The sequence below is a fragment of the Agelaius phoeniceus genome, chromosome 7 (assembly GCF_051311805.1).
Source record: "Agelaius phoeniceus isolate bAgePho1 chromosome 7, bAgePho1.hap1, whole genome shotgun sequence".
In the NCBI taxonomy this organism is placed as follows: Eukaryota; Metazoa; Chordata; class Aves; order Passeriformes; family Icteridae; genus Agelaius; species Agelaius phoeniceus.
In genome coordinates, this window is record NC_135271.1 from 29,780,204 (window position 1) to 29,796,449 (window position 16,246).

At 39.7% G+C, this 16,246-nt stretch overlaps 1 protein-coding gene across 3 annotated transcripts in view; it reads left to right on the plus strand.

Annotated features, from left to right (window-relative positions):
- The window catches only part of OLA1 (Obg like ATPase 1), a 104,345-nt gene that overhangs the window by 11,112 nt on the left and 76,987 nt on the right, over positions 1–16,246 (plus strand). Inside the window, exons 1-4 of one of the 3 annotated variants that reach the window (XM_077181387.1) lie at positions 54–107; positions 903–1,003; positions 2,663–2,806; positions 11,686–11,813. In XM_077181387.1, coding sequence (XP_077037502.1) covers positions 903–1,003; positions 2,663–2,806; positions 11,686–11,813 — 373 coding nt within the window. In that variant the 5' untranslated portion in view covers positions 54–107. Of the gene's footprint in view, positions 1–53; positions 108–552; positions 687–902; positions 1,004–2,662; positions 2,807–11,685; positions 11,814–16,246 lie in introns of those variants that run through there. The other 2 variants (XM_054636506.2, XM_077181386.1) reach the window with 2 other exon arrangements.

A 16,246-nucleotide genomic window follows, 5' to 3' on the forward strand; every position in this document is an offset into this window, starting at 1 on the left:
TCTGGTGTAGATGGGTTGGCAAACAGAAGACCAGGATCTTAGCCTGGAGGAGGCTCAGGGGTGACCTCATCACTCTCTACCTCTCCCTGGAAGGAGGCTGTAGCCAGGTAGGGGTCAGCCTTTTCTCCCAGGCACCCAGGGACAGGATTAGAGGACATGGTCTTCTTCAGATGTTCCTGGGAAGGTTTAGGCTGGACATGAGGAGAAATCTCTTCCCAGAAAGGCTGATTAAACATTGGAATGGGCTGCCCAGGGAGGTGGTGGAGTGTCTGTTACTGGAGGTGTTTAAGGAAAGACTGAATGTGGCACTCAGCGCCATGGTCTATGAGTGCCATGGTCTAGTTGACAAGGTGGTGTTTCGGCATAGGTTGCACTCCATGATCTCAGAGGTCTTTTCCAGCCTCGTCGATTCTGTGATTTCCGCGCGCATTTGTGTCTCCGGGCGCTCCGCCGTTCCGCGGCAGCCGCTGCTGTTTGCTGCGGCCGGGTCGGGGCTGTGCCGCGCTGTCACTGCCGGGCCGGGACGGGGCCGTGCCGGGCTCGGGCCGTGCTGCCGGGGCGGGACCGGGGGTTCGCCCCTCCCGCCCGGCGCGACCTTTCCCCCGCGGCTGCACCGCCCCTTCCGCCGGCGCGTCCGCGTGCGAGGGGCCCCTGGCGCTGTTGCTCCGAGGCGGCTCCGCGCCGAGGTGAGCCGGGACCGCGACCACCGCCGGGACCGCCCGCCTGCCCGGCCGCAGGAGCCCCGCACGGCCCCCGGCCGTCGCCGCCGCGCGGGTGCCTCTCCTCGGCTTCCTGGAGGCGGAGGCCCCGGCTGGGCCGCTGCGCCGCGCCGGGAGGGGACGGGGCGTGGAGGGTGCGCGGGGGTGTCGCGGGGAGCTCAGTGTGCCCTCCTCTGCTTGCAGATGCCCCCGAAAAAGGGAGGCGACGGGGTTAAGTCGCACCCGATTATCGGAAGGTTCGGGACGTCCCTGAAGATCGGCATCGTCGGGCTGCCGAACGTGGGGTAGGTGCTGGGGGACTGGCGGGGAGGCTGCTCGGTGTTCCCGCGGGTGCCCCTGCTCAGGGCAGGAGCTGGGGCGCTGCGTGGGTGCGGACAGGAGCTGGGGGACACGAGTCTCACTGCTCAGTGATGCGCTTCCATCTTTAGCTGGAAGTACTTGCAGCTGGAGCGACGCAAAACTGGCAGCGATAGGCAGGTGTGTACGAGTCTGGACAAGATAATAGGGAAGGGTTCAAAGAAAGGAAAAGTCTTAGTAATTGCTGAGTTTCATAAAACCCTGTGTCCTTTGTCTTTTCTATTTTCTTACTTCCACTGTTGTGTATACGTAATGCATGTTTTCATGCAAATACTTAGGCAAACGTGCACAACAAATTCCTTTTATGTTTTGGGATGATGTGCACAGGAAGGGGTTAATTATTCCATGTCATTAGCAGTGAAGAAGACTTTCGTGAAACTTCTTCAGAGAAGAAGTCTTCTCAGTGAGACAAGCCTAAGTGACACTTTGGAAGAGATGCTGGAATGTTAATAATGGATTTCTGTCATGCTTCTTATCTGTAGTTGTTGTGGCTCCTCATAGGAGTTCTATTTGGAAAGCAGGATGAATTGTTTACCTGGAGGATATACATGTGAAGCCGTTTGGTATTAATTTGTCTATCCTGTTTACTAAGAGAAGATCTCACCATTCTCAATCTTTAAATCTTCAAGAAATTAGATTGTGTGCGTGTCTTAAAGCCGGAAGCACTGCTTTCTTATGTTTTCATTATAATTTATTTTAGTTTTCAGGGTGTAGCTAAGATGTACTCCATAAAGGAAATAATTAGCTGTAGCATTGTACTGCCTGTCAATGGGGATAAATACCATTTTCAATTATGTTATGATGTAACTTTAGAGAAAATTGTTAGTAACTTTTGAGCATGTTGGCTGTATGCAGAGCAGCTCTGAAAATCACAACAACCTGAATATTTACTGTAGAAAATTTGGGAGTTAATAAATCAAGAATTGCTCTTTTGGCTTAATAGATGCCAGCTAACAAAATAAGGGTTTAAGGGAAAGTGTTCTCTTTTTTTCCTCTGGTAGAGTAGGCTTGTTGCCACTGATACTTAACAAGGATGAAAATAGTTTGATAAGGTATAACTGTATTTTCATGTGCACCAAAGATTATTGGTAAGTGATTAACTGATGTGGTTTGCTTTTTGTGCCACTTTTTTTCTCTTTTCATTGTTGACTTTTATTGCTAAGCTACTGCAATTGTGTCACAATGTAAATAAATCTTAAGGAGCAATATGCACCTGTGGAAAGGGTGAGTCATGGCAAAACTAGTTAAAAGAAAAGTTTCAAGCATCCTTACTGGTGTCTCACTGTACTTGAAGAAAATGAGAAATAGCCAGTAGGGCTGTGCCTTGCTTTTGACTTAACTCTTTTTTGCTAACATGTGTGTACAATATACATGCTTAGGGGAATTTTAAAAGGTAGGGAGGAGAGTTAAGCATCACTGGGTTTCAGTGGGGCATTCCAGAGGTGTGTGCTTTCTGCTAGAATCAGGGGAATGTCACTGCTGTTGAAGTAAATGGAAAGCTCACTATTCCTTTGGGTTAAAATGGGGTTTAATCCAGTACTTTTCTAAATTGAGCTACTTTAAGAATGTTTTTATGTCATTTATAGGAAATCAACGTTTTTCAATGTGTTAACAAAGAGTCAAGCGGCAGCTGAAAATTTTCCTTTCTGTACTATTGATCCGAATGAGAGTCGAGTGCCTGTGCCAGATGACAGATTTGACTTCCTATGCCAGTATCACAAACCTCCAAGGTAATTCTTAATATTTTTCTGCAGTTAGGCAGCTGAAGTAGTATTACTGAACCAAAACTTTTCATGAAAGTTTAATGCAACTATAATGTCTGGAAGTTTGTTACTGACATCGTTATAGAATGTGAAATTATATGTCTGCCTGCATTTTACCTTTCTCATGCCCCTGATATGACCTTTATTTTATAAGAATGGTAAATGTAGGAGCTCTCAATCATTGCTCAGCACCATTTGGTGCTAGTTGTTCCTGTCTTTGAAGGTGGTTGCTCCCAGGTGCCACGGAGGATATTCTGAAGAGATTTGGAAAATAAACAGTAGTGGACATACCTAACTTGTCATAAGGTTGCTCATTTGAAAGATTTCCACCCTATACTTTGAAACATTCAGAGTATTGTATGTGCTCTATGAAGCTAAACAAATATCTGTCATTATCCCTGCATCCTCAGTTATTTGGCAATAAGTTTTGTGGGCAGTCATTTTTTGTCCCCAATTTTCTCTCCTTTTTCTCCTTTCAGTAGGCTCTGCTACTTGTACCTTTGTCCTGATTCTTTCATTATTCCAGGAGTGTGTTAATTTTGTCACATCATTTTTTTTTGCTATTGACTGTAATCTGCTGTGTATGTTCAGTGTTCAATGTGGGAACTTCTTTTTTTTTTTGCTTGAACTGCAAAATTTAAGGTGCTTTCAGAAAACAGAAACTTAAATAGGGACTTGTGACTCATTAATTTTAGTTTGCAGTTACTTGCAGAGGTATCTTGAATCAAGTGAGTGTACATAAATCATAGGGCAAACTAGCATGCACACATGCGCTTTTTTCCAACTCTTGGGCCTCAGTTTTAGAACCAGATCTCACCCACAGTTAAAAAAGATTGATTAGTTGCTAACCAAAAATCCATTTTCTGACTTAATTTTCAGGTCTAAGCAAGCTGTTTCCATTCGTAACTATTGTGCAGTTTTTAAATACTGCATTAATATGAAGCTGTTTGTTTAGGTGGATTGTTATAACATGTTATCTTGTTTTTCCTGCTCAAGTCAGTATTAAGCATGATGGTTACTGCATGGATCTTAAAACTGCTGAATTAGAGACAGCTTTCAGGCTGTTGACTGTGCAGAGGTAATGACATAGCTTTTAAGTTTTGCTGACAGTTTTCTTCTAACTTGTACTATTAGTGCTGCTTTGGCCGTGTCAATAATCCGTTTTTATTCTCTCTTAGCTATGAAGGGCTACTCCCATATTAATAGCTGAAGTGACAAGGAGATTATTACCTCTTCCCTCACCCTGCCTTTGGCCATCTATCTTCTCAAGGAGCTAAGATTGTAAATACTTGTATGTATGTTCTCTGACTCACAAATTCTCCTTCCCTCCCTCCTAACTCATCGCTCTAAAGTATTAATGAAAATAGTATATTTTCTGTCTTTACTCTGTAAATATACTGAGTTTGATAACAAGCTGGATAATCAGCTTTTATTTGAATGGTCTTTTGACTTTCTACAGACATTTGTTACTTAATGGATGTTGGCATTAGTGGATAGTTATATCTCCTGAGTTCACTTCTGCTGCTTATATGATTTTTGTATTTCACTGTAACAGTAATAAAGCAGAGATAATTAGTGGTAGTCCAGTAGAACACTAGACTGAGGTAACTTACTGGGCTGTTTGTGCTTGTCTGCCTCAGACTAACTCAGTAAAACAAGGCTGTAGTCACAAAGATAGGCTACTGAATTGTAATTTAAATGTCTTAATTTATCTGTATAGTCTTGATTTTGTTCTTCATCTTTATGTAATACGTTCTGTGGTAATTTTCTACTTGTTTGGATTAGTAGATGTAATCCATCTGTGCACACAGAATGTTTATAAACAGTGAATTCTCTTTAAATTGGACTCTTGTCTAGCCTCAAGATTTTGTCTTTCAAAATCTAAAGCATTCGAGTTTTTATTTCCCATATGTTACACTTAGTCTTCACAGAACTGCAGTCATTGTTGGGAGATGGGGAAAAGAAAAAAGGGGTGACTTTGTCTTAACTGAAATAATGTGTGACAGGACAGAGTGATCTTGCCTTGGTGCCTGCAGGGAGCCAGGAGAGGGGAGAGGGGCAGGGCTGGGCTGGCAGTTGCTGTCTGTGCCACTGAGCTGGGACTGCTCTGCTGCAGCCAGACTGACTCTATTGCCAGGGGCATTGCTGGTGGGAGTTAGTTCTGCTGATCTGCCATTGGAGAAACAGTTGGGATCTTCGGGTACTGTTTGTTGCTTGGAGATCCATTCCTCTCTCCAAAAGAGAAGAGAGGAATGGATCAGCTTCATTGGGACTGCTGTGCTGTCACTTGTTAGCCCATGCTAACAGCTGAAAGCTGACTGGTATTAATTGGAAGTGTAAATGTTTGTAAATGAAATCACATAGGCAAAATTCAGAGATGATTATCTACAGGTAAATCTGTATTTAATAGATTAAGGTACACTGGCAGAACTTGTAACCTGTGCTTTTTTTCTTTCTGCAGCAGTGGGATGTATGTGACTGTTGACAATAAATAAGTTGAATGATATAGACTGTACACAGAAGGTGGGCTCTAAGAACTTACAGTAAAAGCTGCTATGTTGCTGCCAAATTATATAGATGATTTCTTTGAGCTTTAATGTTACTACTGTGTGCTTTTTTGGTGTGAATGAAACTGTGGGTGCTAAAAAAAAAGAAACCTTAATATATTAAACACAACTCTGAATGCTTGCGATTTTAAAGTATTTGTTTATATTATGCTACTAACTTAATGTATGTATTTAAGCTACTTATTTGTTTGTTATAAATTTCATACAATATTCAGTGAAAACTCATTTGTTACATTGTCCCCATGTGTAGCTTTCTCAGAAAGGAGATGGTTGATTTTTAATTTTGTTGTCCTCCTTCCTCTGTTACTGCGGTACAGATACCTTCAAGCAAGGTTTTACAGACTAATGATTGGATTAGTTCCAGTTTTGTAACTGGAAAGAGAGTATTTTCTGTAGACTGATTCAGTTCAGCTGGAACTAAAGCAGAAAGGTGTATTTCCCCCCCACCTATCTATGAATACTAAGTAGGTAGCAGAGGATGAGGTCTGCTAATTCTGTAATGGAAAAGAGATGTTTTTCATCTCAACAAGTAGCTCCTGACATGAAAATTATGACATGGAAGCCAGAAAGAGTTGCTCTGTTAACTGCAATTAATATTTTATGGGACACTGTGTGTTTAGGAGTGATGGATATCTCACACAAAAGAAGAACTGTGCACATAGTGCATCTGAAGAAATTTTAGTAACTTAATAAAAGCTTTAATGAAGCTATTTTCTTGTGTATTTTTTGTTCTAAATTTAATTGAAGTGCTGCTTAATCACCTTAAACGTAGAACTACTTTTTTTTAATGTAAGCATGTCAAACTCATGTAATTTGAGCAGTGATTTGTGTCCTAGCTCACAAATAGCTTGAAAGCCTCTGGGTGTATGTACCCACCACTCTTAGGCCATAGGTCCCCCTGCCTGTTGCCACAGTTGTGGTGAGATGTGCCTGACGAGGAGATGTGCCTCAAGTGACACTGGAGTCCAGCCTCAAAATGATTTCTACCAAGGTGGTAGAGGAAACTGCAGTTTCCTCCTTATTTCATTTGTTTTGTTCCCCAGTAATCTCCTCACTGCAATTATTTGCATTTTTTCTACTTTAAGTTACATGACTAAGTAAAAGAAGTACTCAGGAAGAATCACTGTGAGCCTAAGGTAATTAACTGCAGCCTAACTGTAAGTAATTACACCCAACTACTGCTTTTTCTGATAGGAATCAGCCTGTCTGAAAATCTTAATGAAAAGGTCATTTTGAAGTCTTATGTTTCTGCTTCCTCTCTTGCTTTAAATCAAATGTGGTTATAAGCAGGAGTGAGTCGAGAGAAAGGATGAATCAAACTGCTTAAAAAGTTGTCAGTATTTGTCTCATTCTTGGTTTGCACCTGTGAGTTGCCTTGCACACGTGTTCACAAACACAAAGTTTATTGCAACCACAAATGTTTCTCTTCCACCTAGACTATTTCTAATCTGTCTTGGATGTCCTTTTCAAACTTAAATTTTAAAGTTCATTTTGGTTATCTCAAAGGAGGATAATATCTAAGTTTTAACTAGGTATTCAGACCCCTCTTAAATTCCACCACTGTCCATTATACTTCAGGATCTCTTTTTGTCAGCAGATTGATTTGATTTGTTCTGTTGCATTGCAGATTGATAAAATGCATTCATTTAGCTCTTTACTGCCCAAGTGATGGTTACTGAAGTAAATCTGAGTAAATCCCATCGCTGTCTAGATCAGAAAAGTCTTCTGCAATATTAAATGAAAGTTCCCTTGGACTCATTGTAGGATAGCATACTCAGATACATGATAAAGTTTTAAAGTCAAAATTATGTAAACAGTTGCTGAAAAGCATTTTGTAGAAACCAGATCAGCAGTGGGACTTTGAGGGACGTCATGTGGGACTTGGGCTATGTTTAAGAAGAGCATTTATGTAAACAGAAACCACCTGTAGTTTCCAAGTGAGAGATCAATAACTTAGCAGGCTGGGACTCTTAACATATCAGCATCTGTAAAAGAATTCCATTTTTTAATGAAAATTGTTGGCAATTGGTAACTATATCCTGTTGTTAATGTTCTTTTTCCTTAGGTGTTACTGACTTTGCCTGCTCTTCAGTTTGTTCTGTATAAATCAGCTGGGCTGTGATGTGTGTTCTGGCATTGCTTGTTTGTCAGCACTGAATGAAAAGTCTTAAATAATGGTGACTTGAGCCGTCTTTTCTGCCTGATGAGAGAAGGCAAAATGAAATTAGTTGTATTTTGTTGGTATAATAACTTACTGAATAGTTTGAGAATGCAGGTGTTGGGCATGTACAGGACACGGAGCATGTGTTGTAGTCCACATTGAGTCTCTCTTACCTTCTTATAATTCATATAAGCACAATTTAATTAGCAGATTTTTCACTTCTGGTTCATGTGCCATTAGGTTCAAGTCTTGTTTGTCAGTACTATGGGTAAAATGCTATTAATGAAATCATTCTTGCATGGAAATGACCGGGGTCCATCTGCAGTACCTCGTTCTTTGGAAACAGATTCCTATAACTGCCCAGTGAGGGATTTTGCTTACATTGGTCAAAACTGCTTGCAAGATTGATTGTGGGAGCTGTAACAGTCTCTTGGAAGAGGGAGTTCCAAACTGTTCTGTTTGGAAATGAGCCAAAAATAGCAGTGAGGACAGACTGAGAGCTGAATGGCTCTCAAAGAGATTGCCACCATATACATGTTCTCTCTCTGTCTTGCTGCTTTTACTTCAGGTCATTTGTGAATGCTAACAGATGACTCTTACTTAAGTTGTATGAATTTTCAGGAAGAAAGAATTTCTCTTTTCTGCAAAATATGTAACCCTATGGATGCATAAGCCTTTTATTCCTGAAAATGCCCTAACCACCAGGCTGCAAAACTGTACTTTATTTGGCCCAGTGGGTCTTGTGCTCTTTACTGTGTGGTTGCTCATACAGTGAAGCTGGTACACGAACACAAACTCAATGCTGATGTTTTTCAAAGTGAGGTAAAAAATTCCTGCTCAAGAATTAAACCTGTGGTTAAAATATAGAGACACTTCTGGATTTGGTGTTCTGTTTCATATTATAAATCCTTGTGATATGCTTTATGGTAGATTGGTGTAGCACTGATTTATACAAATGATCAGTTGATGCCACCTGTTCCTGATGATCATTTGAGGCTCAGTGACATTATGCTAATGCTGACTAACGAATCTTAAGAAATTGAAATTAATATGTTTAGAGGAGGAGGAAAAACCAGCAAAATGCAGTTAAGTCTTCAATAAACCATATTCAATATATATGGTACTTTCCCCTCATTTTGTGCAGTGTTCTTTGTTTTAGTTTCATAATATTGACTCTTTGTCCTTCAGAGTAAAGGCAAGTGTGACCACCTTGTGCCTTTTTCTGTTTTTCTGTGTGTCCATCTTTCTACGATGAAACAGAGATTTAGACCCGGAAGGTGTCTAACAGCGGGAATAGTTTTAATTTGCCTGGAATGTGAGCTTTGTGGTACCCAAAGTGAAGGTGAGAAAGCGCCCTGGAAACCCACACACTTCAAAGGTCTCTTGCTTGTGTTACTCAGCTGTGAAAGAAATGTGCTGGAGTTTTCTTTCTATTGTGTAACAAATGAGGTTGATTCTGGTGATAGAGTGGCCATCTGCATATGAAGGTATCTGTCTTGCCCTAATGTGGCATCTTTGTAGTGAAAGTGTGAATTGTTCTGATGGCTGGCCGGGAGGTTAATCCTACCAGAAAGGTGAGAGGGGAGTATAGAACATTTCTTACACCACCTTTGTTTTCCTTAAAACACAGTTTAAAATGACAATGGAGAAGTGCTTTAAAGAGTGGCTTTTCCTGTCTTGCTGCTGAGTAGTTAAGTCTCAAAAAGCAAGGACTGGGAAGTTGCCCGCAGTTTCTTCTGAAGTATGTTAGTTCTTGTATCAGGCAAAAGGAGTTACTGGGTTAATGCATTCATATTTACTGGCTTCTGTCTTCAGAATGTGAGTTATTCTTCCTAGTGTCTTAAATCAGGATTTCTTCTGAGTTTGTGTACTGGTAGATAAAAAAATGTAGTGAGACAAGCATGTGAAATTTGTAAAATTGGTTTACTTCATAGTGTACTTATATTCATGTACTTTTGACTGCATTCCACAGCATTAACTTGCAGCACACAATATCTGTCTTCCCAAGGATGGGCCTTTCTTTTCATGGGCCTAGTGAAGTTTAAAGTCACTATTGTGTTACCTGAATGTAAGTAACATACTGTATTGTGTTACATAATTGTTTCTTTTTAAGTACATCACAAAGGTATTAATTACATGGAGCATGTCACTAAGTTCCTAAGGTATTATACCTGACAGGTTTAGTGACACTTTGAGCTTCACTTTAGTAAACAAAAAGATTTTGTCCAGATCTTGTATTGTGAAATTATTTTACTTGAAATAAATAATTTTTCTTTGGAAGTGTTAGAGCAAGGCTGAAAACAAAACCTTTAGGTCACCCTTCCTCCAGAAATAATTGATGGTCCATACTCAAACAGATTCTAGTGTATCATATCTCCCCAAAGAGAGTTAATTTGAAGTAAGGAAGCACATCTGCTGATTTTTTTGCAGTCAAATGAAAATGGGATAGCACCAAAGGAAAAAAAGTTGGAATTGTGTTTTGTTCTACCTAAGTCAGTTGCTCAGAGCAGAGACAATGATCCATGTATCTACATTTTTTTCTGTCTTGACTATAGCTGCCATACCAGGCACTGTGATGATACAGGTGGTTTTCCTGCTGGTGGAGTTTCCTGCTGTTACAGATTTGACAGCAGTCATGTTGTCAAATATTCAGTATTTGAAAACACATATTTATCAGCAAGTTGTCACACGAATAAAAATAAAGCTTTGTTTGGGCTGTGGACAATAAAGATTTCAGAAATGTAATACTGCCTAGAAGATTACTGGCTAGGTTATCCCTAGCCCTCATTCCCACCTTTGTGGTAGTTTCTGTCTGTGGGCAGCACTGCCAAGGTAGGTCTTCAGAAAAGGCATCTTAAGGTGGACCACAGAATCTATATCTTTGGATTTGAATCTCCTGTTGAGATCACTCACCACAGAACAGGGCGAGTGCTTTCCAGATCAGCTTTTTTCACCCATGCTGCCTTGGGTGGTCACACCCCTCTCCTTGGGGCTGTGTGGAAGCTGTGGGTTTGGGAGTTTGCTGCTGTACTTAGTGCCAGTAAAATGGTGAGCTGCTGTATTAGTCCTAGCATAGTGCTCATGAAATACGATGGTGATGAAGTGTTTGATGGGAATGAACTACTCTTCCACCTATTTATTTTGGAGCCATCAAGCTGGAGGTTTTGAGACTGGTGTGTGCAGTTTCTGGTCTTTTGCAAGTGAGGGATTTGCAGCATATCACTGTGTCTGTCTCTGCCACTGTTCATGATGATGGTGTTAGTTGCATAGAGCATATGAAGGTTCTTTTAGTCAACACCTAATCACAAAGTTTTAGTGGTTTCTTGGGGTTTTTTCTTGATTCAGCTTGATTTTGAGAAGTAATTTGGTTTAGTGTACATGAAAAGCCTATTATGTTATTTGTTCATTTTTTAACAAGTTGAGAATTTGTGGAGGATAGAAGGTTTGCAGTTTGTAAGTTTCCCATTACTTTAAAAGCTTCTTTCTGGTTTTTGTCAGCTAATTTGATCTTAATGACTATTCTGTTGTTGCTGTATCATGTGAACATGTCTTCTTAACCCTTTGCTGTTCACTATGGTGGAAAACATCACAGCTGTTTATATTATAATACCATCTTAACTTATCTTCATCTGTTTTTTTTCCAAATTGTTTGCATTACCCTGGTCACTGCTAATTATAATCAGCACTGTATTAAAAAAAAAAAGTGCTCTTCTGAGAAAGTTGCATAACCTGCTGAACTAAATGGTAACCTTGGAGGTGTGCAATAGCAGAGTGCAATGGCCTTTTGTGTCTTATCCTTTTGGTCCTGTGAAAACTATGCATTACCCATGATGTATTTATACCTCAGCCTTCCAGGCCTGCTTGATTATTGTGTAGTTGTCTGTATGATTCCACACTTCAGAACTAGTTTACTTCATTTTACATAAATATTTACAGAGAACTTAGAGAATGGATGTTTTACATGGGATGGGGGGAATTTTGTCTTGTGCATTCCACACTGTGATGTTTAACTTGTTTCAGCAAAGAAGTGTTGGATTTTCATGTTCTGTATTTATTTCTGTGCCAAAAACGTTGGCTAATATGCTTTAGTAATGAAACTTCTAACTTCTATATTTCAGCAAAATTCCAGCATTTCTGAATGTGGTGGATATTGCTGGCCTTGTGAAGGGAGCCCACACTGGACAAGGCTTAGGAAATTCCTTCTTGTCTCACATTAACGCCTGTGATGGGATCTTTCATCTGATGCGTACGTAAACTTACTTACCTGTTTTCTCTAGCTTAAGGACAGCATTGTTGTACTGTAATTAATAACTGTGGAGCAAATATCCATTACAATTCAACTTCTGCCATTCAATTCAAAGCCATCAGGTTTTTCCAGCCAAGACAATCCTCATCCTCTGCTATGTAACAGGTACGCCTTTCTTCATTAGCCTTGTACTGAAGACTTAAAAAGAAACTGGGTTCTTGGAAATCTGCAGTAATGATGTTTCATTTTCTTTTGCTGGCAGTGCATGGCAGCTTGTCTAATTTCATGAAGAAGGAAAAATGGAATGTGTTAATAAAAGACAGAAATGGAAGTAGAAATCTGCTGCTTTTGTAAATCCTTAAACTTTGCAGATCCTGAGAGGATGAAGTTTCTTTGTTGCCTTTTACCAGGGTTTGGTCCAAGTTCCTGATGAACTGTGTATCTTTGGGAGCCAGTGCCCTGAAACCAGCTGTCAGTTTTCAGCCTGATGGGTGGACACTGAACACTGGATCTCTGCAGTCACAGTAGAAAGTGACTTAAGAAGAACCCTGGTAGGCTGCTCCTGTTCAAGGGTAGTAGGCAGGGGACTGGAGGGTGAGACTTGTATGCCAGCAAGCTGGAAAGGAGGTGGTGTTGAAGGTGAAGAGAAAATAAGAATTATAAAATGTTGGTAGGAAGAGCTGTAATAGGAAGTGATCTGGGGATTGTGTATTTTCAAGGCATGAAAAATGTAGTGTTTGTTTTCATTTTGATTTGATCTGGAACACATTTTCACCTTTGAGCACTGAAAGTGTTGCTCCCTGTCTTTGTGCTGTTGTGATACACACTGCTACTGCCTGTGGTAATGGCCAGCATGGGAAGCAGAGTCCCTCAGAGAATTGGTCTTTTTCTTTTGATGGATGCCAGGCAGGAAGTCATTGTGGATTTGTGCTGTAGACTTTAAGCTCTGCATGCCTGAGTATACTGAAGAAAGGCTTGTTAGGCTCTGACTTAGCTTGGTTCAGTTGCTAATTTTGCAGAAAGCATTTGAGAATTAACCAAGTTGTATTAATTAAGGTAACAATAGGTAAGAAAGTGGCTTGATAGGAATGGAGTTGAGTATGGTGACACAAACTTTGGGTAGCTCAGTAAAGGTATTTTATAGTTCTAGGCTGAAGAGTTTGATCCTGTTTTCTTTATTTATTGAGGTTGTGTTAAACTGCGTTTTCTTTAGAACAGAAGGTCTATTTGTTGTTTTTTTAGCTGCCATAACAATACACTGTTGTTACCTCTTTGTATTTTGAGATATTTTTTGCCTGTGAGTCGATCCACCACAAGGTACACAGGTGAGCTCTTACATGGCATAAATATGAGGAGAAATTCTGTTTCCATCTAGCTAATTCTCTACTTTCTTTACTTCATTTAAAAAGAGACAATACCCCCATCTTGAAGTGGCTGTGAATTTTCAGCCCTCAAATTTCCATGTCCTTGTTAGACTGTTAGTTTTCTTGAGATATATGGTTTTCATTAAATCAATAAAAACATTGTTTAGGTGTCTAAGATATATTTAATATTTGCAAAGAAACAGGCAACACAAGGCAACCACACATGGTAGGGTAACAGGACAAGTGAAAGGAGAGGTAAATTTGTGTTGAGCACCACTGTACTTTTATACATGATTAGTGACAGTACAAAGTAGATTCTCTTAGCTCAGCAAACAAGAGAATTAAGTTTTCCCCTGCAGAATAGAACAATCCATTCTCGGCTTTTGATATTTTCTGTAGATTTTTTTTTTCTGTAAAAGTGCACAAACTGAAAATGATTTACTGATACTTATACTAAACCAGTTGGTCTCCATACACTTAAAAAGAAAAATTTCAGATGTTATCCCAGTTTTTTAGGGGAAGGAGTATAATTTACTTTTGGTCACACCCAGTTCTGAAAACCTCAGATACACTTACTTACTTACTGGCTGAGTGAATGGGGAATTTAATTTTGAAATGGTTGTCTGTCCTGGATAGTGGTGTTTGCAGTCCCACAGTAACCTGACATGGGCTTTAAGGTACAGCTTTGTACATCTTCCAAGTTTCATGGTTTAATTTGGAACATTTCTGACAGCTGTTCTCCTGTTTCAGGTGTACTGCAGTTTTGACTGAGGCAGCAGTGTTTTGTGTGGTGACAGAAGGCAGGCTGTTTGAAGGTTATCATAGCCCTTCTTCCCCAGTTTAATGGCTTTAACCATCTTTCAACTTTTATGGCAGATCGGTCACAAGTACTTGTAGAGAATTTCTTTCTTTGTACGGTGAACTATAAATGGCAATTTCGTTACAAGTGTAAATTTACAAATTATACTTAAACAATCCTCAGTGAGGAAAATGGTAGATATCAGTATTTAGTCAATGCTATATCTCTGTCAAGTTTTTGAACATACTGGGTGTTAAATAGCCACAGCTCTTCATGTTTTTGAATTTCTCTTCCCACTGATATTCTGCAGTCCTAGTTTTCTAGAAAATATGTTCCACATTTTTCTGTTATTTTTAGTTTCTTTAATGAAATCCAGTCTTTCTCTTCAAAGGTACAGAAATTGGGAGGAAGCTTGTCTGTAAAAGTACTTGGCTATCAAATGCTCCTTTTCAATTAATAAAAAGACATTAGGGTTGGATGCCCAATGTTTCAAGTAGGGCAGGCAACACTGGGTTTTGTGGAAGAACCTGAGAGCTCGAGAGCTCACCTGTGGCATCCCCGGTGTGCCAGTCCTGCAGAGGATCCTGTGAGCTCCCTGCTGCTCACAGTGACTCAGTGCTGGGGCAGTGCTGGCACGTTGGGCTGGGAAGCTCCTGCTTAGCTCCTCTGGAAGTGCTCTGACTTTACAGCAGAGGAGCTCCAGCTGCCCTTTAGCATCAGGATGGGGAGATTGGTAACTGATAATCCGTGAAATCTTGTTCTTTGTGGTAGGAGTGAAAGAGCTGTGAAGCTGGGTAAACATCCCCTGCGGTCTTACGGAAGTGACTGGTGTGACCAATGCCCGTGGGTTCCTAGAAAGCTTTAATTGCTTTTACTACAGTTGTATGTTTGTTAAAACTGGAAATGTTTAGTCCACCCCCTGGTTCTGCCTCCTTCAGGGTTTTAGATAACTTGTAAAGCTATTTGTCATTACTTAAAGCTTTGATAGCTATGAATCATGTCAGTTGAGCGTAGTTTATTCTTACTTGAAAAAAGCTCTAATCAAAACTGGGTTTGACAATATTTTTGCTGATTTTTGCTCAGCATTTAAAATCAAGTTGACTTAACTGTATTTTTTCACCATCATGAAGGTTAATGGTAACCTTTAGTAATACTGTTAGTGTTTTAATTTGCCCACAAAAATCAAAGTGTTGATAAAGTAATTTAACTGAATAAGATACATCCTCTTTTTTTGCTGATTTTTTTGACTTCCATAAAAATGTGTGTATTTTCTATATGAAGATGCTAATCTTATATGCTAATTTTATATGCTTGAGGCATGATGAGAACATGATTTCCCCCATGTTCTCTAACAAGAAGCCATACTTGCTGATTGCTGCTCCTGGAATCCAACTGCTACTGAGAGGAGGCTTGTGAGGATATTATTTGGCCACACTCCACTGCACTAACATTTCAGTGAACAAAGTATGACTTACATCTCATCCTTTCAGCATGTGTGTTCTGTGCTTTGGGAATCACATTTATGTGGCTGAGTTTATGCAGCTGTAGCTTGACTCTGTCACTTCTGATATCTGAAGCTGTTTTTTCGTCTTTATAATGTGAATGAGGTGTCAAAATTCACCTTGAAATGATGTTAACATATCTGTCTTAAAAAAAGTGGTATTGTCTTTGACATATTTTGGTTCAAATTTTTGAAGATGCTTTGGTTTTGTTTTATATTACTAAGTGCAATTGACACCTGTTAAAAAAGCTTGTTTACAAATACAAATCGTTCACTGCTAAGCTACCAAAGTTTAAAAATAGTGTGCACATACCAAATTTGTTAGTGTTACACTATCCAGATGTATTGATGTATGCTACTGAGTAGATGATAGTACCTATTGAAATTTTCTCTGCTTATTTATTTTTAGAGCAACTGAATTAAGGTTCAGTAAAATATTTGCAAAAGGTCATAGTTCAGCTAAACTTTCAGTTGGCTTTCAGTAACTTCTCCATATTAAACCCAGAAATTGGGAAAGCTTTCAAATTAAACTGGCAGTTGTGTCTGTGTATTAATCTAGTGCTTGTGGGTTTTTTTCTTTGTAGTTTTTTTGTTTGGGATTTTTTCGGTTAAATACCATACAGTGTTTTGATTTTGAAAAAAGATTTCACATAGGAAATTTTTCTAATCACAGAGTTATGAAAGTGGCATTCCTCTACTCATTTTAGCAAAATCATCCCTAAAATTGAAATAATTTATATTTGCAAGACTGGTTTTGCATTGTGTGTTG